General features: G+C 45.0%; 1 protein-coding gene across 6 annotated transcripts in view; it reads left to right on the plus strand.

Annotated features, from left to right (window-relative positions):
* The window catches only part of vps13c (vacuolar protein sorting 13 homolog C), a 50026-nt gene that overhangs the window by 4030 nt on the left and 22394 nt on the right, over nt 1-23602 (plus strand). For 2 of the 6 annotated variants that reach the window (XM_084927195.1, XM_084927196.1), the window contains 47 exons: nt 548-649; nt 1160-1222; nt 1707-1781; nt 3077-3186; nt 3262-3321; nt 3412-3471; nt 3643-3723; nt 4250-4307; nt 5611-5738; nt 5814-5920; nt 6012-6186; nt 6531-6593; nt 6671-6809; nt 6888-6988; nt 7378-7520; nt 7677-7869; nt 7993-8107; nt 8552-8688; nt 9062-9194; nt 9404-9521; nt 9616-9748; nt 10013-10085; nt 10205-10305; nt 10424-10577; nt 10705-10781; nt 11474-11533; nt 11798-11948; nt 12026-12142; nt 12237-12340; nt 13142-13309; nt 14911-14946; nt 16502-16806; nt 17093-17237; nt 17320-17428; nt 17979-18112; nt 18540-18696; nt 18818-18897; nt 19011-19070; nt 19572-19728; nt 19881-20000; nt 20081-20184; nt 20341-20508; nt 20810-21114; nt 22038-22185; nt 22638-22776; nt 23081-23199; nt 23321-23487. In XM_084927195.1, the coding sequence (XP_084783321.1) occupies nt 548-649; nt 1160-1222; nt 1707-1781; nt 3077-3186; nt 3262-3321; nt 3412-3471; nt 3643-3723; nt 4250-4307; nt 5611-5738; nt 5814-5920; nt 6012-6186; nt 6531-6593; nt 6671-6809; nt 6888-6988; nt 7378-7520; nt 7677-7869; nt 7993-8107; nt 8552-8688; nt 9062-9194; nt 9404-9521; nt 9616-9748; nt 10013-10085; nt 10205-10305; nt 10424-10577; nt 10705-10781; nt 11474-11533; nt 11798-11948; nt 12026-12142; nt 12237-12340; nt 13142-13309; nt 14911-14946; nt 16502-16806; nt 17093-17237; nt 17320-17428; nt 17979-18112; nt 18540-18696; nt 18818-18897; nt 19011-19070; nt 19572-19728; nt 19881-20000; nt 20081-20184; nt 20341-20508; nt 20810-21114; nt 22038-22185; nt 22638-22776; nt 23081-23199; nt 23321-23487 (5752 nt within the window). The remainder of the gene's footprint in view (nt 1-547; nt 650-1159; nt 1223-1706; nt 1782-3076; nt 3187-3261; nt 3322-3411; nt 3472-3642; nt 3724-4249; nt 4308-5610; nt 5739-5813; nt 5921-6011; nt 6187-6530; nt 6594-6670; nt 6810-6887; nt 6989-7377; nt 7521-7676; nt 7870-7992; nt 8108-8551; nt 8689-9061; nt 9195-9403; nt 9522-9615; nt 9749-10012; nt 10086-10204; nt 10306-10423; nt 10578-10704; nt 10782-11473; nt 11534-11797; nt 11949-12025; nt 12143-12236; nt 12341-13141; nt 13310-14910; nt 14947-16501; nt 16807-17092; nt 17238-17319; nt 17429-17978; nt 18113-18539; nt 18697-18817; nt 18898-19010; nt 19071-19571; nt 19729-19880; nt 20001-20080; nt 20185-20340; nt 20509-20809; nt 21115-22037; nt 22186-22637; nt 22777-23080; nt 23200-23320; nt 23488-23602) is intronic. The other 4 variants (XM_084927202.1, XM_084927210.1, XM_084927197.1 and 1 more) reach the window with 3 other exon arrangements.

A 23602-nucleotide genomic window follows, 5' to 3' on the forward strand; every position in this document is an offset into this window, starting at 1 on the left:
AGGGAGGGGCGGGGCCATCTGCTGCAACTGGTTGGGGTGAGAGAAAGAAGACATATTACAAGTGTAATATGGTTTGGTTTGGTTCTTTTCTATAAGCGGCTCTTACTTAAAGACTGATTGTAACAGTTTTTTCATGTGATCCTGTTTTGACTTCAAGTGACCCAAAGGAGCAGTTTTGCTGTCAGTCTGTATCTCTGTGCGCAAGAAAAACAGAACCAGAGATGATATGCAAAGACAATGTTTGCGCAACAAAGCGAGATACACAGCAGCATGCCAGTAAATGCTTTATAAAGATGACAACACCTTGAACACATTTGTAAGATACACAGTAACTCCTGACATGCTGAATGTAAACTGAACTTTAGTTTGTTTGTGGTGAAACTCCACAGGGAGCTCTAACTACACGGAGAGGTCCCGTGAGGGACGGCAGGGACAAACTGGCTCTTTATCCAGTAGGAGGAGACAGTTTGGCTCTCAGAGCAGGCACCAGGTCGACGCTGGTGGAGGTTAAAACTAACTCTGGCTTTGTTTTGGTTGTTTTTCTCAGCATTAAAGTATGATGCAGCGAAGGAAGAGCGTTACCAGCAGGAGGCCAAGCAGAGGGAACTGCAACGCATCGAGGATGCGCTGCAGATGGCCGCACGCAGGGGTGAGTCACTCTGACCTCAGTGACACCTGTGGATATCTGTGGATTTTTCTGTTTCCTGCTTTATTTGCCATCTTTGCTCTGCTAAATTTTCCTGTGGTTTTAACTTTCGCTTCCTCCAGTTCACATTTTTCCCACCACACAAACAGGCACAGTTTTAGTTCCTCCACTTGGTGTTTCTGCGAAGAAACCAGAGTCTCAGTTTAGTCCTAGATATTTTTTCAGGGTGTTTTAAAAAAATATATAAAAATTTAGCACTGAACTCAGATTTTTATTTGTAGGATTGCAAACTAAACAGCTTAAGCTACCAAATAATTCTCATCCCGTATGTGCAGATTCTACCCAGATGTGTGTGTTAAGTGTCAGAGCTTCACCATTAGGTTTCCACTGTGAGGTTTCAGGTCAGAAGTGTCCAAACCAGACCGCCGCAGTGTGTGAATCATGTCCTGCACAGGTGAATGGATGAATGTATTAACATCCTGTTTGTCCCGTTCATGCTGCGTTGGCTGACAGCATCTCAAACCGGAGATCTGCTGTTCAGTCTGGAGAGCGTGGTTTACAAGGAGCCAGTCAAGGGTAAAGCGCACAGTGCGGCACACACAATGAAACATAAAAGTTAACACACACAGACACACAGGTCGGCGTCACACACGTGTGTAGGTGCATGCTGGCATCAGAAGGTAAGGCTGCATTTCAGAGCTCTTCAGTCCAATAAAAGTCCAGTTAAAAAAATAAAAGCTTCAGATGTTCAGGGATTTGAATTTGAATCATTCTTTGTTTGGTTTTTTTGGCCATATTGGTCCATTAAGTAGCCGTTTGCCTTTAGTTAATGAACACACATTATCTCAGAGTTCACTCTGATTATGTCAAGAAATGTAAGAGGTGCTAGTTGGTATCTCTGCCATGCGAACACCCCCATCTGTCCTCTCGGGCTCGCACAAGTTCAGCAGTTTGGTTTTAGTGTTGAATGTGTGAGTCTTCTGCTGCTGCTTCCTGCAGTCTGTGTGCTTTCGGGCTTTTCTCACACTAACTGCCATCTCTTCCTTTAACGCTGCCAAAGTCCCAAAAGGACGTAAAAAACACAAAAAGCACAAAAAAGCCTTGAAGAAGCTGAAACGACATGACCACAAAGAAGGTGAGTTTCACATTTTCACTGAGTTTGTGCTTTAAAACAGGCGCGTGGTCCGTTTGTTTGGATCAACCATTCAGCTGGGAGATTCTGTTGTTCTGGAAAAATTGTCTCATAAGTTGTAACAGAGCATGATTATCCTTTAACTTATACCATTAATGAAGCAAACTTTTATCATTCAAGGACCCGGGAGCATTTTTATAAAGTGGTTCATGTAGAGTATCGGGCTTATGAGAGACACCAGTGTTCATGTCAGGTTAATAATACACATATAAGATCTTAAATCTTCTGACAGGAGTTAGGCAGACTGCCGTGCAGCATCCCTTTTTAGGCTGTTAGGTTGTTAAGTGATGAGCTGGACATGAATAGAGCGCACTGTGGAGGACCTAATTCCTGATTTGTGAATACTTGACTCTTCCTGTGACTTCTCTGCTCCTTCTTTCTCTCTGAACTTTGAGCTTTTGCTAGCTGCTCTGTTAAACTACACTGCTGTCCCCTCTACCTTACCTCACAGGTGTGTCTGAGTCACTACAGTCCTGTTTCTAAGCTGAATGAACTCAGTACTGCAAACAGTTCTTCATACTAGTTCAGTGAAATCATTTATTTTTGTTTAGACATTTTTCCTGTAAGGCCCCAGTCACACATGCCTAGAGACCCACCCGGAAACCACCCGGTTGCTAGGAGAAAATGTGTAATGTTAGCCACATAGTGAGTGAAAAACCTCATCTTTGTAGTGGCGCCATGAGGTCACCAACAGCTCGCTAGGCCTGTGTGACAGGGACTTCAGGGACTGTCTCTTTGCAGTCTAGTCCATTTGGATATTTCGATGGTTATGCAGTGTGTTTTCACATTTAAATTCTGGTAAAGCTGTTCAGTGTTATTTAATATGCCAGGTGGTACCACCAGCCTGCACCCACCTGGTCACTATGATCAACACAAAGCCTGTTGGTCCTCAAAATATTACACTAAACAAACTGAAACAATAGTTTTGACTGATACCACTTTTATAAATATTCTAGAAAGATTGCAGTTTTACTGTTAATTATTTTGGCCATTTCTATATGGTAGTGAAAATCTGATCTGTGAAGAGGTCAGTGTGAAATCACAAGACAGGTAGCATCAGTTCAAGCTGATTTGATATTTCAGGATCTCTGTTACATATTGGTTTCTTGGACCTGCCTTTTAAAGCGCAGAATCTTTTTATGAATGAACAGAAACAAACCATCTGTATCCAGCATGAAGTAAAAATTGTATGAATCCAAGTAAGTAAGACTCGCTCTTTATACGGTTTATTGTTTCAGACAAACCCAAGGAAGAAAAGAAGGACACGTTTGCGGAGAAAATGGCCACTCAGGTGATTAAAAACCTGCAGGTGAACATCAGCAGCATCCACTTGCGCTACGAAGATGATGTAAGTACTGATCCAGGTTCAAATCCGGATACTCGTTAAGGTGAGTCAGCTCATGTCTGCTCTGTTTTGTTTTAGCTGTCGGATCCACAGCGCCCCCTGTCTATGGGAGTGACGCTGTCAGAGCTCAGCCTTAAGGTAACATAAACGCACACACACTTCCAGCTACCTGTGCAGTTGCTGTTGGTACATCCCTGTGTTTTCTTTGTTTTATTTTGGTTTTTTTAGACCACTGATGCGACCTGGAAAGAGTGCATCCTGAACGAGGCAGCAAAGATCATCTATAAGGTGACGGATGCTCTGCTTGCCCTCTAATTCTGTGTTCCTTGTTATGTGGTGTTTGTAAGCTTAAAGCTTAAATTGCACGTCACATGTGTGAAGGATGCAGAATAGCTCATCGGTCATGTGATGTGGATCGATCCATGATTTTGATTGCTGCTGTTTACATGTTTACCACAGCTCGGCAGTCTGAAGTCTCTCTGCGCCTACTGGAACGTCAACAGTCCGATCTTTTACAAAGGATCGCGGGAGGACATCGTGGTGAGTTGGGAACAGAGTCACCTGATTTGAGCTGATTCTTAATTAACAATAAAAAATATAACAAGAATAAAAAGTAAAAATAAAACTAATGATAAGGGAAAAGAGAGAAACTGATACACGTGTCATTCCACCCGACCACTTCAGGATTTTAGATTGTAGATTTTTTTTTTTTTTTTAATTTAATAAGCCTTCACCTTCATATCTATTATGAATATTTTCAGGCTTACTGCAGAGTACATTCTGGTTCTAAGGCATGTAAATGTTAACTACAGCTATAAAGCTGTTGCTTAGTCCTAAACCTTTAATTTAATTTGAGCAAATAATGAGGTAATCTTCATCATTTCATGGAGTCATCCAGTGATCCCTATGTTGGTTACAGCCATAAAGGGAGACACTGTAAGTTGCATTAATTTCAACAGTTTGCAAGATGAGAGCCACAAATGTACGTAACTGTCAGCCGAGTGACCCTAATTCTGTTGTCAGAGGAAACATTCACGCTCATCGTCTGTCTCCTCCTCTCGTGCAGGGCCAGCTAAAATCTGGGATTTGCACTAAGGACCAGGAGCTTCCTCACTATCAGTACAGTGAGTTCAACACTTCTTTTAAAAGGAGGAACAGCATTCACATATGTCTGTGAAGGTTCTCAGTCATCCAGGTCATCGTAGTCAAAGGAGCTTGCAAAGAAAAGCGTCTGGACTTCTTTAAGTTACTTGAAGACGTTTCACCTCTCATCCGAGAAGCTTCTTCAGTTCTAAGGTCAAATGGTGGAGAGTCCCTTTGGAACACAAACTTGGAGTAATTAGGACCCTACACCACCGGGCAGAACATGTTCCCTCTAAGCCTGAAGGAAAAAAGAAGGAACACACACATGTAAAGGAAGCACTCAAAACGTGCGGCTATCCTAAATGGGCGTTCTTAAAGTCAGCAAAGAGGCACAGAAAAGAAGACCAGACACCAGCGAGGGAGGATAAGAAGGACAGACGCAACAACATTGTCATCCCCTATGTAGCCGGTGTATCAGAAAAACTTAGGAGAGTTTTCTCCAAGCATGACATCCCGGTGCATTTCAGACCCAGCAACACGCTCAGACAAAAACTGGTTCACCCGAAAGACAAAACGCCAAAACACAGACTTAACAATGTGGTGTATGCTGTACAGTGCAGCGAGGAATGCCCAGACCTCTACATTGGAGAGACCAAACAGCCACTTCACAAGCGCATGGCACAACACAGAAGAGCCACCTCCACAGGACAAGACTCAGCAGTCCATCTGCATCTTAAGGATAAAGGACACTCTTTCGAGGATGCCAATGTTCACATTTTGGACAGAGAGGACAGATGGTTTGAAAGAGGAGTGAAAGAAGCCATCTATGTCCACTGTGAGCGACCATCTTTGAACAGAGGCGGGGGTTTACGACACCAACTCTCTGCCATCTATAATCCAGTTTTGAGATCCCTTCCCAGACGCCTTAACGCCCACTCACATCCTGGGCCATCTGACCTCAGGAATTCGCATGATAAGGTGGGGCCAGGTTTCACAATGAACACACCCGAAACTCTGGCTGATTGGGACCCACACCCAGTTTCACACCTTGGCTCAGGCAATTAGAGGATCATCAGGGGGTCCTTTTGTCCCTCTGTGGGGGGATACTCCCACTAGGTTTATATCTGGGACTCTCCACCATTTGACCTTAGAACTGAAGAAGCTTCTCGGATGAGAGGTGAAACGTCTTCAAGTAACTTAAAGAAGTCCAGACGCTTTTCTTTGCAAGCTCCTTTGAGCATTCACATAGTTCAGCCTCCCTGTTGTGTTGCATTTCTGTATTTACCGTCTTACACTCAGTGAAATCCACACAAATTTCACCCATAAATATTTTTCTCCCTGAAGTTTTCAAACCAATCTTCGCTTCGGCTAAAATATGCATCAACCCGAGCGCTGAGCTGGAGCTGAAGAGTCCGAAGGCAGATCTTCAGCTGGAGGTCCAGAGCATTGCCATCGAGATGACCAAACCACAGGTAATATGAGACCAAGATGGGAGGCATAGACAGGTGAGACTGTTCTCTAAACATTCCCCTCGGATTCCTGTACAGTACCTCACCATGGTGGAGCTGCTGGAGTCCATTGACTGCATGGTGAAGAACGCCCCCTACAGGAAGTTCAGGCCGGACGTCCCAGTCAAAGGAAACACCAAACTCTGGTCTGTTTTGTAAAGTTTACAATTCGGAGATGATCAGTGAACAAAATCGACTCAGAAACTCACAAATATTTGCTTCCTCTGCCTCTCTCAGGTGGAAGTACGGCGTCAACAGCGTTACGGAGGTCCACATCCACCCTCTTTCACACACGTGGACCTGGTCTAACATTAAACGTCATCGGGAGAACCTGAAGGGTTACAAGAACGCCTACAAGACCAAACTGCTGAGCCAAGGCAAAGTGAGCCAGGAAACTGAGCAACAAGTCCAGGTAAAGGTGTCTCTGTACAGCAGCGCCAAGCTTAAACAGAGCGCACACCTAACAGAAACCACAGTCGCTCACATGTAGCTGACCAATCTCCACCAATTACACAAAGCACTCTGTAATCTTCCACCACTCTGCTGAAGATGACGAAGATGAAGTAACTTAAGATCACTTTAAGATGAACGAAAATTCCAGTCATGCGTTTGATTTCTGCTTTTTTGCCTTAGTTACTGAATGTAACTAATGAATCCTAATTATGAGTATTTTGGCTGCCAATAAGAGCTCATAAAGAAGCTGAACTTTGCTCACACCCACTCCTGCTGCTGTTTCCCTGCTGTTTGCTCATCCAGGATCTCGAGAAAGTTCTGGATGTTTTCAACATCACTCTGGGCCGACAACAGGCGCACATGGAGGTAAACACAATGACTGAAATTAGACCAGAGGAGAGTTCAGGCTAGCTATACGCCATATGCTCGTCTTCCCCCTGCAGGTGATCAGATCAGGACAGAAGGTGGCAGCAAAGAAGGCGGCGGCGGGACAAAAGCAGGGAGGAGGTTTCTTCAGCGGCTTATTTGGGAGGAAGGCTAAAAAGGAGGAGCAGGCGCCAGAGGAGAGCAAAGAGCCGGAGAGTAAGTGATATTCAGATTCGCCTTAAAAACCTCGCTCCGTCCAAACTGGCGGCTGAAAGCGTGTCTGCCGTTGTTCAGGTTCAGGACTCGACCAAATCATGACCGCAGAGGAGAAGGAAAAGCTGTACACAGCCATCGGGTACAGTGGCAGCTCTCACAATCTGGCTTTACCCAAAAAGGTAAACACACCTGCTATCTGCATGCTTGTGGGCTTTTTAGATGATAAGTTCACGTTTCCCATTGTTGCCTTTAGCACCCTCAGAGCAAACTATATCCAAGTAAACACTCAGTTTTAATTATCCGGTTGTAAAAATCTGATACTCAGGTTAACCGTGTGAGGTGTCTATGCAAAGAAGCATTTTTATTTTAAATATTCTACATGCTTCTACAATCATGCTACAGCGTCCTCACTCAGCGGCTGACTAATTCTAGACATTTTGTTCGTTTTTCATCATTTACACGCCCACAAATGTCAAATGAAGCGCAGATTTAAAAATACCCGACTCTACTTGAAGCAGGACCCAGACTTTTTGGTAACACTGAGCTGGCGTGAACTTGTCTGTTTCAGTATGTAGCTGTGATCGTCAATTTCCAGCTACTGAGGACTTCGGTCACGGTCAGAGAGGAACCCAATGTACCAGAGATCCTCAAGGTCCAGATGATCGACCTCAAGACGAAAATCTCTCAGAGGCCCGGAGCTCAGGCCATCAGGTCAGGGGTTTTATTTTACACACATGAAATAAATCAACCTGCTGAAATATTCTAGTGCTACTTTTGGTGGAAGGTGCTGTCTGTTTAAATGGCTCGGGGTGTCCACATATCCATGTCAGTCTGACTTGTATTTGTATTGACCCTGCTCTGCTGCAGGGTGGAGACGACCTTGCAGCACTGGTATGTTACTGGTTTGCAGCAGCAGGGGGCGACGCCCTCACTCATCGCCTCAATGGGCGACTCGTCCTCGTCTCTGCTCAGCGTTTTGTTCGAGTTGAACCCCGAGGAAAGCACTGGTGACCAGCTGCTCAGAGTCGAGTCTCAGCCTGTGGAGATCATCTATGATGCGGTAATCGTTCCTCCTCCTCCTCCTCCTCCTCCTCCCCCTCCCCCTCCCCCTCCCAAGTGTCTCTGGGAAGTCAAAGATGGTTGTTTCTTATGACTCCTGTCTCTCTGTGTTTTTATCCTTCAGCTGACAGTCAACAGTATCGTCGACTTCTTTAAGACAGAGAAAGGTGTGGATCTGGAGGTCCTGACCACGGCCACACTCTCCAAACTGGAGGAGATCAAAGAGAAAACTGCCACAGGTCAGTAACTATTTTCTGTTCAAACCAGCAGTTACGGTGGAGGAGGGGAAGAGGTTCGGTAAGGTAGCTGTTGTCCTCACGGCTGAACAGGTTATGTAGTCCTATGAGGATCAGGACTTTAACCTCCTAGGACCTGGCGTCCACATATGTGGACATCACATTTTGGGTTATTTAGACCAAAATACTCAATTTTGCTCTACAAGGGCCTGATATCCACTTACGAGGACATTATGCTGCTACTGTTCCATTGAAATTTTAAACGAATATCCTCATATGCGGCTCTCATTTTTCTTAGAAACAAAAATCAGGAAAAAAAACAACCTGGTAATTCTTTGTTTTTACATTCATCGGGTCCCAATATGCCCAAATATCAAAGAGAAATTAAAAATGCATGCCGTGGAAGAGTTCAGGTCTTAGGACTTTAAGGGATTCATGTCTCTGCAGGTTTGTCTCACATGATTGAGACCAGAAAGGTCCTGGACCTGAGGATCGAGTTGAAACCGTCCTATCTGCTGCTGCCAAAGTCGGGCTTCTACAGCAGCACGGCGGACCTCATTATCGTGGACTTTGGCTGCTTTCAGGTCAGTCCTTTTAGTTTTACCCCTGCTTTTAAGATGAAAATACATTTTTTATAATATTTTCATGATGATAAGCAGTTTCTTTAATATTCTCTAACTATAAAAATAATAAATGTACACATACTGACCTTAAGAAAGTCAGCTGTGTCTCGTAAAAATTTCCGTTACAGTACAGTTTAAGTTCTGGATATTTTACAGTTGTTTTCCTAAATTCCTGGTGTGCCTGGGTTTTTGCCTTTTATAGAACTGGCCTCATACATGTTTTGTGGTTTGACCTTACAGCTTGTAGTGCAACAGATAAGACAACAGCGTGAGTGTTTACAGGCCTGCACTACAGCCTGTCACTTAACACCAGTGTGTATTTGTTGGTCTGTAGTTAAACAGTGTTGAGCAGAGCGGCATCCGGTCGTCCACTTCCTCCTTCTCGTCTCTGGAGGAAATCATGGATCGAGCCTATGACAGATACAGCGTGAAGCTGAGCCGAGTTCAAGTGCTTTACAGCAAGTCAGGTACATCAGCGCACAACAACAGAGCTACACATACACAAAAGTGCAAGTATTGAATACATATAAGGCATATAAGCACCAGCTCATTCACCATATTTATGTTAATGAGCAGTAGAACAGGTGTACCTAACAAAGTGGCCAGTAGGTGAACTGTGTTTTCTCAGATTACATCTGTTATCATTTTTAGTTAATTTATTGTGACCTGATTCCAGGTGAGGCTTGGAAGGTAGCACGGCAGCAGGGTTCTTCATTCCAACACATCCTCCAGCCGATGGATCTCACTCTCAGTTTGGCCAAGTGCATGGTGGAAAAGGATGCCAGGATGCCCAGGTATGATTCCCACCGGTGAACAGGCGTTCAAATTCTCTGCTGACTCGTCTGCGCTCACCTGTGCACGTTATCCGAATCGTTTCTGGCGTTTCAGGTTTAAGGTATCGGGCGAGCTGCCTTTGCTTCACGTTAAGATCTCAGACCAGAAGATCCACAGTGTCCTCGAGCTGGTCGACGGCATCCCTCTACCCAACGTGGACTCCTCGCCATCCACCCCAACGCTGAAGGTACGTTTGGTACAGACTGTTCGTCTTGCAGCTATGCACTAATATAGAAAGGATATATTGGGATTGGAGGAGTGAGTGATGATGGAAACTTCAGAGCAAAAACATTTGGGGGTTGGTAGAGACAGGTGAAAGCTTGGGGAGTGATGGGGAGGTCAAGGGTGAGGACTGAGGGATGTTAGAGGGATTGCAGAGAGAACTTTGGGGAGTGAGAGTTACCTGCACTTCGATGTTTAGCTGACTGTGTTTGGGCGATTCTTGTTGTAGGTCTTGCCGTTGGTGGAGGTGAGACCGCGAGCACTTGACCTTCACCCCACCCTCCTCGACACCATGGAAACTGGTAACTGCTTGGTGCATTTCGACTGACTATTGTTTTTTTTAACAAATTAAAAGCTTTAAAGCTACGCTGTACGACGCTGTGGGCTGTGACTGATGCTGTCGTGCGTAATTTGTGTTCAGATTCGGATGAAGACACCAGTGAGAAATCAACAGATGAGGATCATCAGCGCTCGACTGTGGAGGATCTCACTGATGTTCACTTCAAGTTTGAAGTCAAAGAGGTGTGTGTATGTTTGGCTCTCATGTCAGGTCATCGTGCGACCCATGAGGAGGGGGTGGGGTGCGGGTGTCCTAGTGTTAAATGAGAACGTGTGACCGAGCAGCGTGCGATGTGTTCAGGTGCTGGTGGAGCTGACCCGGCAGGTGGAACAGGAAAAGACTTTCCTGTCCTTCAGTATCTGTCACCTGGGAGCCGAAGGGAAGAAACGAAGCTTCGACCTGAGCGTCACCTCGTATCTGCAACGAGTCATGCTCGACTACTGCGACCTGCCAGGTAGCACAGATGCTATTAGCATCATAATTTAAACGAATTCTTTTGTGTTGTGTACCTGTTCATAGTCTCCATTTGTAGTCGTGATATTTTTGTTCTTTTTTTTTTAAATGTGTTTTTGTTGTTTCAGGTGGTACAAAACAGCCTCTCCACCTGATCAGCTCCTCGGAGCAGGGCACCAACCTGCTGAAGGTGGAGTTCATCAAGGTAAGATTAAACACACCAGCAGCAGACTCACCTGTTTGGTCTACACGTAGTACTGGCCCCACTGCTGGTGATCCTGCTCCTCAGATATTTCACTCATTTTAGGACATGGACACACTTACACTGCCATAGGGGGTCATTTCATTGTTGGGTTTTTTCTCTGTATGTGTTATTGTAGGATCTACTGTATAATATAAAGCACCTTGAGGCGACTGTTGTGATTTGGTGCTATATAAATAAAATTGAATTGAATTGAACCCCCTATGAGCAAGCACTTTGGCGACAGTGGGAAGGAAAAACTCCCTTTTAACAGGAAGAAACCTCCGGCAGAACCAGGCTCAGGCAGGGGCGGGGCCATCTGCTGTGATTGGTTGGAGAGAGAGCAGGAAGACAGGATAAAGACATGCTGTGGAAGAGAGCCAGAGATTAATAACAAGTATGACTGAATGCAGAGAGGTCTGTTTACACATAATAGACACACAGATTTGGGACAGGTCACAATCATGTAGTAAGTGGGGTCGTGGTGTGACTGAAGATTGTGTTGATGTGGCCAAAAATGGCTCAGAACACCACAGTTCAGATCGTTTTTGCCTGGCGCTGTATCAGTCCTGTAACATAGTCAGAATCGGCCTTTTATCCAGCAAACAGAAACATGAACCCGCTGAACGTGTTTTTGTGTCTCTGTGCTCCCGCAGGCCGACCCCGCCGGTCCCAACTTCCAGACACTGTTTGAAAACACTGAGCAGACGCTGAAGGTGAGTGGGCGAGCGGTTCTTTTATTCCACTGTTAAAATCAGCATTTAGTCATTCAGTTTATTACTTTTTTTTGTTGTTCTTAATAAAAACAACACAAACATGTGACTCGACATTTGTTGGTCATTCAGGGATTATTTCCTGTCCAGGAAGTGCTTTAAAAAGTGTGGGTCTGGATGTTTTATCTCTGAAACAAATAGTGGCTCACAGTCAGTCGGTTCATGATGTCATGCTTCCTCTCAGGTGTCTCTGTACTGCTGTTTCAGGTGGAGTTTTCCTCTCTGGACTTCCTCCTTCACACTAAAGCTCTACTCTCAACCATCAATTACCTGAACAACGCCATGCCGTCACAGTTCAGCGGAGACAAAGACAAAGATGTCAAAAAGCAGGTGGAGAAGACGGGAAAGAGCCGGACAGGTGAGGCTTAACCATCTGGTTACAGGTGTGTCTTGAATGATCTTCATCTGACAGGATATGATTCTCGTTCTCTGCAGTATCTAAAGGAGCTAAGGATGCAGGAATATTCAATTTCAAGTTGGTCGCCATGTTGGGTTGTTTCCATGTGGAGGTGTGTGATGACCGCCGTAGCATCGCTGACATCAGAGTCCAAGGTGCGAACACTTGAGCTGAAGTGAGAGTTAAAAGCACGGGCACGCTGACGGCACACGATGAAGCATAAATTGCGGTCATGTGACCTCTCTGCAGGAATCGACGCATCTGTGTTGGTGCAGCCGAAGGAGACGGAGGTGTTCGCACGGCTGCGAGACATCGTGGTCACAGACGTCAACCCCAATACCATCCACAGAAAGGTCTGCAGCAGGAAAACTTGCTGGAATACTTTGTTTCCACAGTGTATTTGTACATGTGATATTTTTGTATACTATTTATGTAGTGCTGCAAAACTGTGCACCTCACCCCCCCTTTCTTTCCCACGGGTCTGCTCTGAGTAGGAGATGCTCTGTATCTCATTGTACATGTGTATAGTGACAATAAAAGACATTCTATTGTATTCTATTCTAAAGACGGTAGAAAGACAGACTTCTCAGATCATTAAGTAGGATGTTTAACATTGATTTCAAGTGGATTACTCATTTCCAGCTCTATATTTTCATTCTTGAACTCCCCTAAGGTTGTTTTTTATTACTCGCACTTTAAAATCCTGTATCCTTTTATGAGCCTGAAACAAGCTGCTTAACTGCCCTTCCTTTAAGGCCAGCTTTCTGCCTCTCATAAGCAGGAAGGTTTTAACAGCATCAGCATGTGGATCCGGCTGCTGTTCTGTCAGCCACAGCTGGTTCCCTGAGACAACCATAACAGAGAGATCCATTCTCACTGATGTCGTACAGACCCAGGAGTGAATATTAGCTGTCTAAAGCAGAGGTTTTCAAGCAGTCTGAAGCCTGAGCATCTGTCATGCTAACAGTACACGTGCCACAATATATGATCAGATCTGCTTTCTGCCTTGAGTCCAGACAAAGAAGCTACTTTAGAAGTTTGTGTGCACTTAAGTGTCTTTGTTTTTCTGTAAAAAGTCAGCTGGGATATTTTAGTACTGTACTCTGTCTCGAGTCATGGAAAGTGCCGCTGTGGTCTTTTTCTTCACCCTGCAGGCAGTGTCCATCGTGGGTGAGGAGGTGTTCAGCTTCAAACTCTCTCTGTTTCCCGGGGCAACCGAGGGTGACGGCTACGGCGACATGTCGAAGGTGGACGGGAAGGTCACCCTGCGCCTGGGCTGCATCCATATCGTCTACCTGCACAAGTTCCTCATGTCTCTGCTGGTAAGGAGCGTCATATTTCTCTACACATTAAATGCACATCCACGCTCAGCCCTGACCTCCACACAGGCGACCCCTAAAAAGCCAGATGACTGTTGTCTCTGTGTGGAGGCCGTTGGGCTCCTGGTTACGGTTGCCCTCCTGATTGTGATGGTGCTTATAGGTTAATGTATAAATACACAAACACATGTGATGGACACACACACACACACACACACTTTTAGTCTTGAACACATTTCATTTTTAAACACACATTTCAGTGTTTAAATGCGATGTGGGCTCTTTCTTTCATTTGGCTTCTCAGATTCCTATATCGAAGTATTAATTTCCTTCATTTGTTGTGAGTGTGTTGCTTTTGTTTCTGTGCTCTTCAACTTAACACAGTCACTAACTACAGAACTAGTCTTTGCCTTTGTCTGTGTGTGGCCAATGTCCTCTATGATCCAGCAGTCCACGCTCACACATCTGCAGTTTCAGGTGACGTCTGCATCTCCTCTGGTCCGCAGCACATAGCGGGATACCGTGAACAGTCTGACATGCTTCCTAATCAACCTATGTTATATTATCTGTAACACACTGTGGTCCAAATCTAATCGGCTCCGCCCTTCTACACCCAGCCACTCTGTGATCAGCGCGGCCGGTATCCTGCAGGTTTTAGATGTGTCCTTGATCCATCACAGCTGATTCAAATGGCTAAATTACCTCCTCAACATGTCTTGAAGTTCTCCAGAGGCCTGGTAACGAACTAATCCTGTGATCCAGGTGTGTAGACCCAGGGTGAGATCTAAAACCTGCACCGGCCCTCGAGGCGTGGAGTTGCCCACCCCTGCTCTAGGATATCAATTAAGCACTTATACTTATAAGAATATAATATACTATATATAATATAAGATTTTTTTGCCTCTTTTAAACTCGATTACTTTTGCTTTGTTGAATTCTACCAGGAACAGAGACATTCATGAGAGAGTTTATGCAACTATCAGATGGCTGTATCAGGATTATGTGCTTCACTTGCTAGAAAAAAACCCTTCTGTTTCCTATTCAAGCTCTTTGCAGAATTTCCAAAATTCTCTGCTTTGCCTTTTCATTCTGAAGAACAGGAGATGATTAGCAATGAGCTTTTTCATATACATGCAAGTGATTTTATTTATTGTGAGATTATTCCATTAAACGTCCCTCTGTAAGTGTTTGAAGTCTCCTCCGTATCAGAACACAACCGCTGCTGCTCCTTAATGGTGGTTTATAAACCCACTCCAGCCTTTTGATAAGTTAATTTTGAATTTCATTCCATGTGGTTGACCTCTGTGAAATGAGTGAGTGTGAGTAGGGATGGACAGAAATTGGCTCCATGTCACTGTGAAATGAAACTGTATTCTACTCTATATGTTCAGTTGCTTTTGATTGCCTGCAGCTGTCACTGTAATGTCTGCAGGACAGTCGTCGGGAATCAGCTTTAGTTTAAACTCTGAACTTCTCTGATGTGTTTGTAGCTGTGTGTACTGTAGAGTCAAATCAGAGATGTCTTGTTCCCTGTTGCATGACCTTTCTCTGCAGTTCGTTGTCTCTCATCTTTCTTGTCTTGTTGATGTGTTTTGTTCTTGCAGGCTTCTTTTAGCTTTCAGTATACATCTGGTGACGAGGTACAGCAAACAGCATGCACCTCTGAACTGCACAAAACCTTCTGCTTTAGCTTCACTCGACAACACCGCTGCACCCCAGCTTAAATATCATCAGGTTTAACGTCCCAGAGGGACCCTGTCTCTGTGAGCGGATTAACCCCCGTCTCTACCTTCTACTCGTTGGTCGTAGACTCGGGTTAATCTGAATGACGCGATGTGACAAGGTTTAACTTTGAGGGAGAAGGGAAGTGACAAAAAGACAACTTTAAATATACTCTCTGCTCATGCTTTCTTTGATCAGCTTCTCATCACATCTGTATTTATTTCTCATTTCATAACTTTAGAAAATATGAATACGTCTGACCTCCCATGACACATTATCCTCAACTCATGAACAGAATGATGATTAACGGACTATAATGCATCATCTATTTGGAACCAGTTTATTTTTATGAATTCAAATATAAAAAGAAGTAAATAAGGAAAACTATTCATATGTTTAAGAACCAGGAAACACATTTCAGTCTTTTTACAAAGCCTGAGCTCAACCCAGTGTTGCAAAATAGCTGTTGGCTTCATTTTCATTTTTCTAAAACGCTACTTTTAATTTTTATTATTTCATTACCCTTTTGTTTATCCAGGTAAAATCTCTTTTCCAAGAGCAACCAGGCCAAGAGGGCAGACGTACGGTGTAGTTATCATAGTGTGCGATTATATTCGTTGTCAGTGCAATTTTATGGATGTCTTTGGGGTGTGTCAACAATCTGATTTCTGCAGTATAAAAGTAAACCCCACCTGCGTGACATAGAAATCCAGGCAGTTACAAATTTGTAGGATAGCTGACAGTCCAGCAGAATCATCCTCAATGAGCGTGTTTCCACCTGTGATTGTTTGCACATTTGACCAAAATTCCACCAAACTGTTACTGAAACAAAGCACATGAGACAGGAAGTCACTCAAAACCCTGAGCGCCACCCGTCTGAGACCAGGAGATGGTCAAAACAACTGCTCTGAATGTTTGGCAGTGTGAGCACGGACACAGGGAGAGATGACAGAAGAAGGAATGCTTTTCATGCACAACATCTGACAGTAATCAGAGCTCACGTCCTCCATATGTGCTATGCAAATCACTCAGCTGCCCTCATTATCCCCCCACACCCTCACTGCCACCCCCCCGTCAGTCACATGACCTTTGCCTGTGTGACGTCTCCTTAAAACGGGTTTGACTTTCATTCTTGTTTCATACGTCAGCCGTGATATGAACCTTTTAACTTCTACACTCAGCTCGATATTTACGATATTAAAAATGTTCAAAAAACGTAACTAATGTAGTTTCCACGTCTCGGTTTCAACTCCTGATTTCAAGTGCCAGCTGGTGTGTAAACGCAGCGACTTTAAAGCCTGCCATCAGCATGAGGTTCATATCCCTGTGAAGGCTTGTGAAACAGAAATGAACCTGTGCACACAGTGAACTCCTCACATTGGCCCTCTGACTTGCTCCTTCATGGCGTCTCTCTAAGTCTACTCCACATCTGGGGAGTCTGTCATCTCACACCTGATTGCTTTTGTTCTTCAGATGTTCGTTGACAACTTCCAGACCGCTAAAGAAGCTCTGAGCGCCGCGACGGCTCAGGCAGCGGAGAAGGCCGCGTCGAGTGTTCGAGACTTCGCCCAGAAGAGTTTCCGTTTGTCCATGGACATCAAGCTGAAGGCCCCACTCATCATCATCCCCCAGTCCTCCACCTCCTGTAATGCTGTGGTGGTGGATCTGGGTCTGATCACGGTGGGAAACAGCTTCTCTCTGCAGCCGGCGGAGGGTTTCCCTCTGCCAGCTGTGGTGGAGAAGATGGATGTCCAGCTGACACAGCTGAAACTGTCCAGGTAACAACATAAGAAATGTGAATACACTGACTGTGAGCAGGGATGGAAACAGTTCTGCTTTTGCTTAATTGTGTTTGTTGGTTTAAATCCAGCTAAACTCAGGTTGTTTAGACCTCACTGGGACTTAGAAATGGGTAGAAATGGTACCGATGCACTGATCCATCCAGTTCTCTTCATCGCTTGGCGTCTTCGTACACACCAGTAGATGGGAAATGTTTCTCCTCTTAGCTGCACTGAAACATGACGAAGGTCCAGTAGATAAAAACAGATTCCACTGTGCTTTCAGAACCACACTGAAGCGAGACTCTCTGCCCGACATCGAGATCCTTCAGCCAATCAACCTGGAGCTGCTTGTCACCCGAAACCTGGCTGCTTCCTGGTTCTCTAAGATTCCCGGAGTCCAGGTCCAGGGAGTGCTCCGGTCCCTAAATGTAGGTCTCTCTTGTTTACTGTTGGCTGAGCCAGGATTCAGACTCTGCAGAGTGAGACAAATCTTTATTGTGTATCCATCAGATGAGTCTGGGTGAGGAAGATCTTGGTGTACTGATGAAGATTCTAGTAGAGAACATTGGAGAGGGGAACAAAGAGCACAGCATGGATGTGAAGAGACAGGTGGCCCAAGGTAAGTTCACTCTCACAGCACAGGATGGGAAATGAAATGAAGTTGGAGAAAAGTCGTTTTCAGCTTATAAATTCAGACACAGCTGAAGTTCTCTTTGGACTTAACCAGATCTTTACTCCAGTACTGTGAAGAACCCAGGAGCAAGTTTTAACCATGTTATGTTCTATGACTTGCAAATTAAACAAATATCTAGTACTACCTTCTTTCATCTGTACAATAAAATGGTGTCTGGTTCATTCAGCAAAAGGACAGAGCTGCAGGGACCCAAATCTGGTGAGCAGGTGGTGGTGGGTGGAGACCAGTATTTACTTTTTCTGGGCGTTGAAACTGCACACGCGATGGCATGAGCATCCTACCTCAGAGCATTTCATTAAAAGTTCATTTATCACTAGTGTTAAAGTCGGGTCGCTTTCACGGCAAAGTTTGAGTTTGAGTGGCCATGACGCACGGTTCTTATGTAAGAACTTGATCGCTACTTCAATTAGTGAGACATGAAAAAGAAGATCTGAACACACGTGTGTGTTTTTTAATCACCGCTTTGCTTCCACAGAGAAAGCAGAGCTTGCAGAGCAGCTGGTAGATGTGGTGTCATTACCACCAGCATCTAATGGCGCTGTGGCCGCAACCAATGGAATTCAGAATGAAAACACCATCAGCGTTTGCCTCAACTTTGAAGTGGAAGAGGTACGAAATCTGCCAGAGCTCAGAGTCTGACTCACTTTTCCTCTGTTTCAAGAGAACATCAGTCTGTGGAGACTTTAGAGCAGGGGTGGGCAATTCCAGGCCTCGAGGGCCGGTGTCCTGCAGGTTTTAAATCTTACCTTGGGTCAACACACCTGAATCAAATGATTAGTTCGTTACCAGGCCTCTGGAGAACTTCAGGACATGTTGAGGAGCTAATTTAGCCATTTAAATCAGCTGTGTTGGATCAAGGACACATCTAAAACCTGCAGGACACCGGCCCTCGAGGCCTGGAGTTGCCCACCCCTGCTTTAGAGAGTCTGAAAGATCATTCTGTATCTGAAGAGATACAAAATGTTGCATTCATTGTTGCTCCACCATGTTGGCGCTCTGCTGTCATCTAAATGTGTTTTCTGCTTCTTCTCTTAAGGTGCTTCTGACTCTGAAAAAGCCAAAGGAAAAGAAGGAGTCCCCTTTCCTGGTCTTTCACGTCGCCCACATGGGCATTAACACAAAAGTCAGAAAATACGACATGTGCGCAGCAACATACATCCGAAAAATTGCCCTGAAGTGCCTCGAGTTCAAAGGTCAGAGCGTTACAGCACACCAGGGTTTACTGACACAAGTGTGTCTGTACTGGTTTCTTTGGTTGTGCGTGTGCGGTCAAACATGTTGATGATGTGACAGCTTTGGTCTCTTCTGGTTTAGACTCAAGTGGGGAGCCGCTGTGCCTCATCAGCTCTTCAGTCGAGTCTGGAGCTGAACTGCTCAAAGTGGAGTATTGTAAGGTGAGGTCACCATCTGATTACCTGTTCATGCACGGGAGGTGGAGGCGGGAACTACGTGTGGGGTCGACAGTTTGAGATTCAGCAGTTTTTAATCAGCCTGTTTGTTTCATCAGGCCGACCGTGCCGGACCAAACTTCTCCACCGTCTACAAAAACACCGAACAGCTGATCAATGTGAGTCATAGTTCATCCACACGCCTGCAGATCAGTACAGCATCATCTCTGCACATCTCATGGTCGTGTTGAAGGAAATGCAAGCTTGACTTTAGCCCTGTTTGCACAGATCTAGTGTTACCAGGTGGATTTGTCTGATTTAGAAAAAAACTCCTGCATCTGTGTTGTGTGCAGCATTTTCACACTGCATCAAATTTACAACACAGACACAAAAAGTGCTCCACGTCACGTCATCCTGTTCTGATAGATTTGAGCCTGTTCTTTCTATGAATGCCTCTCTACGCTGTCTAACAACAAAACCTGTATTTGTGACGAGAGGTAGATCAGGGAAAAGTAACTTAATAAAATAACAGTTTGCACAGGACTCAAATGACCATCTCTGCTTTTGGCAAAATACCAGTGATGAACGTGGCACCACGGGACTAAGATCTGTCACACATCCCAGGTGTTGCACATTTTTGAGAACCACTAAAATGCATCAGCTTTCCTCTTGGGTCGTAGGTGACTTTCACCTCACTCGACGTCATGCTTCACACCGAAGCTCTGCTGTCAGCCATTAACTTCCTGTCGACAGCGTTGTCATCTGGCGGCGGCGTTCCATCTCCAGAGAAAGAAGTCCGACCAAAGACGGAGGATAAGACGGTTTCTGCGAAGTCCAGTCAGTACCCCCCACACACACACACACACACACACACACACACACACACACACACACACACACACACACACACACACACACACACACACACACACAGGTATAATGCGAGTCTGACTTAAAACTCAGCGTCATGTGTTATTTTTCTCCTGCAGCTGCCCTGGTGTCACCTGTAGACTCTCAGGTCACAGACCTGAAGGTGGTCATGGATCTCGGGGCCTTCAACGTTCTAGTGTGCGACCAGTTGTGCAACATGGCCGACATCAAGATCCAAGGTACTGAATCGGAGCTGAATTTTGTTTTCTGTGAGTTTTCACTACCAAACCTGATGTAACACGCCTGCTGTGTTCCTCAGGTATTAATGGCTCGCTGCTGATGCAAGGACCTCAGACTCATATATCAGGCGGCCTGCGAGACTTCATTGTTCTAAACGTTGATCCCAAAAGCTTCCACAAGAAGGTCAGTAAGTTGTCTTATATAAGAATGCTTCACTCCATTGTGTCAAAACTGATAACGTCTTCAGACCCTGATACCACGGGACTGCTTTAGATCGTCCTGCCCTCTTGTGTTTGTGTTCTTGTGTGAGCTAACAGTTTCCCTCCGATTATGCTTCAGGCCATCTCCATCGTGGGTAACGAGGTGTTCAGCTTCAGCATGAGTCTGACCCCTAACGCCACAGAGGGCGCGGGCTACGCCGACACCTCCAAAACTGACGGCAAAGTGAAGTTAAACATGGGCTGCATCCAGGTGGTTTACCTGCACAGGTTCTTCATGTCCCTGCTGGTGAGTCACACGTGATGATTGAAAGTTAGTTTGTAGAACTGTTTTTAGTTTGACCCGAGCAGCTTACCTGCACTCTGGTTTGTTATTTGTGTTCCCTCCTCCCAGTTTGATTTACACAATATGTTTTTCTTTCTCAGTATTAATGTTGTGAGTTTTCTTTTATTCTTTTTAATTTTTGGCAATGAGAAGAAATGCAAAAAGAAACCTGGATCAAGTGATGTTTAAAACACCTGAGAAGAGTGCATGAAATGGTCACTACTGGACTGAAGAAAACTGTTTGTTTTTTTTTATTTTCTTGCAGAATTTCACCAACAACTTCCAGACTGCTAAAGAAGCTCTGAGCGCCGCGACGGCTCAGGCAGCGGAGAAGGCCGCGTCCAGCGTTCGTGACTTCGCCCAGAAGAGCTTCCGTCTGTCCATGGACATCAACCTTAAGGCCCCAGTCATCATCATACCACAGTCCTCCACCTCCAACAACGCTCTGGAGGTGGACCTGGGTCTGATTACTGTTGGGAACAGCTTCTCTCTGCTGGATGTCACAGGATGTCCGCTGCCAGCCGTCATCGACAATATGGACGTCCAGCTGACGAAGGTGAAACTCTCCAGGTCAGTGAAACAAAGCCTCAAAGACTTGATCCACAGTCAGAAATGTTAATGGTGTTGATTAAGATTTTACAAAGTGAAATGAAAGAATCTGAAGACTGAAATTCTTAATGTCAGTAATGACATCTGTTCTTAGAATAGGACCTTAAAGCAGCGGTCCCCAACCCCCGGGCCTCGGACCGGTACTGGTCCGTGAGTCGTTTGGTACTGGGCCGCGAGAGTTGAGGCTCAGGTGTGAAATGTATAGTTTTCAGGGTTTTTATCGGTTTTCAGCGTTATTTTGTTATCGTTTTTATCGTTAACTCGGTTTTCCTGGGTCTTTTCACGTGTGTTATGAATAAATCTTCTTTTTTTCGGTACCGGTACTAGTTTTATTTTGTTGTATTTATCCGCGACACCTTAAAGGCCGGTCCATGAAAATATTGTCGGGCATAAACCGGTCCGTGGCGCAAAAAAGGTTGGGGACCGCTGCCTTAAAGGATGTCTCAGGAGCGTAAAAAGATGCGACTGGACTTCTTTAAGTCTGTTTCACCAAGAAGCTTCTTCAGTTTTTAAAAGTTTTAAAGCTGAAGGAAACCTCTTGGATAAGACGTGAGAGGTTTCAATGTCTTTTTAAGCTCCTAAGACTACCGTGACCTTTAATGACTGAGAACCTCCACAGACATGCAGGAAGGAAGACCCAATCTGGCCACCTGAATCTTGGCGCCTCTCCTTTGTGTTAAAACAGTGAAATTTGCTGGTCAATCTGAGAAAAAGGATGAAACTGCATGTGCAAGTAGTCAGATCACAAATTCCAAGGATATTGTGGTCATGCTTGAAAAAAAGGTGCACAAGCAGAAAGCTTTGAAGGGGAAGCTTTTGTTTTATATGCAGACTTTGATTAGTTTCTCCTGTAAGCACATTGACTCTTTCCTGTTGTGGCCCAGGACCTGCTTAGAGCCTGACTCAAACCAACCTAGCAGAGAGCTGCTTGAACCGGTCAACCTGCACCTGAACATCAAGAGAAACCTGGCAGCTTCCTGGTACAAGAAGATGGCTGCTGTGGAGATCGATGGAGATCTGAAACCCATGAAGGTAGGAGGAAGTTAACATGTATGCTTGTTACATTATTAAACTTGTAACCAAAAATCTTTCCCAGATTACAAGACGATATAAAAACAGAGTAGCTGTACAGTATGGTTGGTGTTTTAAGACGTATGTAATAATCTTCCTCAATAGAATAAAATGTGTCAGAAATTCCACTAATGATTTTATTCTTGTTTTTACAACCAGTCGACAAGTAAACCACCAAAGGTACAGTTTCCCCTGAGGACAGTCTGCTCTGTAGAGTTATATTGTTGCTGGTCTCGTCTTTTACTTGGAAGCTGGATGCAGTTTGTTTGTTGTGGTCTGTAGTCTCCGTAGACACCCCCAATAAGGATGCAGGTTTAGGACGCAGGTTTAGGCTAGGCTAGCAGCCTTTAGCCGTAGCCTCATTCTAGTCACAGCTGTAGACAGACTGAGTAGTGACTGATGCGTCTGTGCAGGTGAAGCTCAGTCAAGACGACCTGAAGGTGGTGCTCAGGATCCTGATGGAGAATCTGGGAGAGGCCGGAAGCCCGGAGCCCGCCGCAGCCCGGCAGGAGACCAGTCTGCAGGTCCGAGCAACTGGAGCCACCCCGACAGGTCCGATTGAGTTTATGTTCAGATCTTCACTCATCCAGAGTTGAACCCTGATATTTGTCTGGTTTCTGTGTCTGACTGATGACATGGTAAATGGACTGATTCTTATATAGCGCTTTTCTACTCTCCCGGAGTACTCAAAGCGCTGACATGTATCCGATATAAGATAGACCAGGATTATTTTGAACCCTAAATCAAGCTAGGCTGCTCGAAAGTCCAAGGATAAAAATATTGTTAATGAGTGTAATAGATCCACTTTAAGGTTTCTTGCCGTTTTGTTGATGTGATCTTTGTCCTGATTGCTCAGGTGGTTCTGGAAAGATGACTGTGAGCCACAGTGAAGAGGATGATGAAACTTTGGAGACTGTCAAGTTTAACTTCAACATCGAGTCTCTTGGTCTGGTTCTGTACCTCGACCCCAAACAGGTCAGTTAGAAACAACAAGGACGTGAAAAGAAACTGATATGTGGGGGACGGTATTCGTCCAGTGGTTGGAATAAGCAAGCAAGTGTTAGTTATTCTTCCTGACTGTTGTCCCTGTTCCCAGTCCTCAGCTCTCCAGAACCAGCAGGACCTCAGACTGGGAGAATTTGCCCTACACTTGCTAAAAACTTCAGGGAAGATCCTAAATAATGGCAGCATGGAGGTGAACACGGTGCTGACTGCCTGCACACTGGACGACCTGAGGACCGGCATGGAGAGGGTCACCTCGCGGTAAGAGTCAAATGATCTCTGCTTTCCGTCTGTCTGACTGTTTTGTTGATGACGTGATCAATCACTGATGGAGTTCTTCATCAAATAGTCTGTAGTTGTTTTTCAGAGAAGAAGA

The sequence above is a fragment of the Perissodus microlepis genome, chromosome 1 (assembly GCF_051167445.1).
Source record: "Perissodus microlepis isolate ML-2025 ecotype Zambia chromosome 1, ASM5116744v1, whole genome shotgun sequence".
Taxonomy (NCBI): Eukaryota; Metazoa; Chordata; class Actinopteri; order Cichliformes; family Cichlidae; genus Perissodus; species Perissodus microlepis.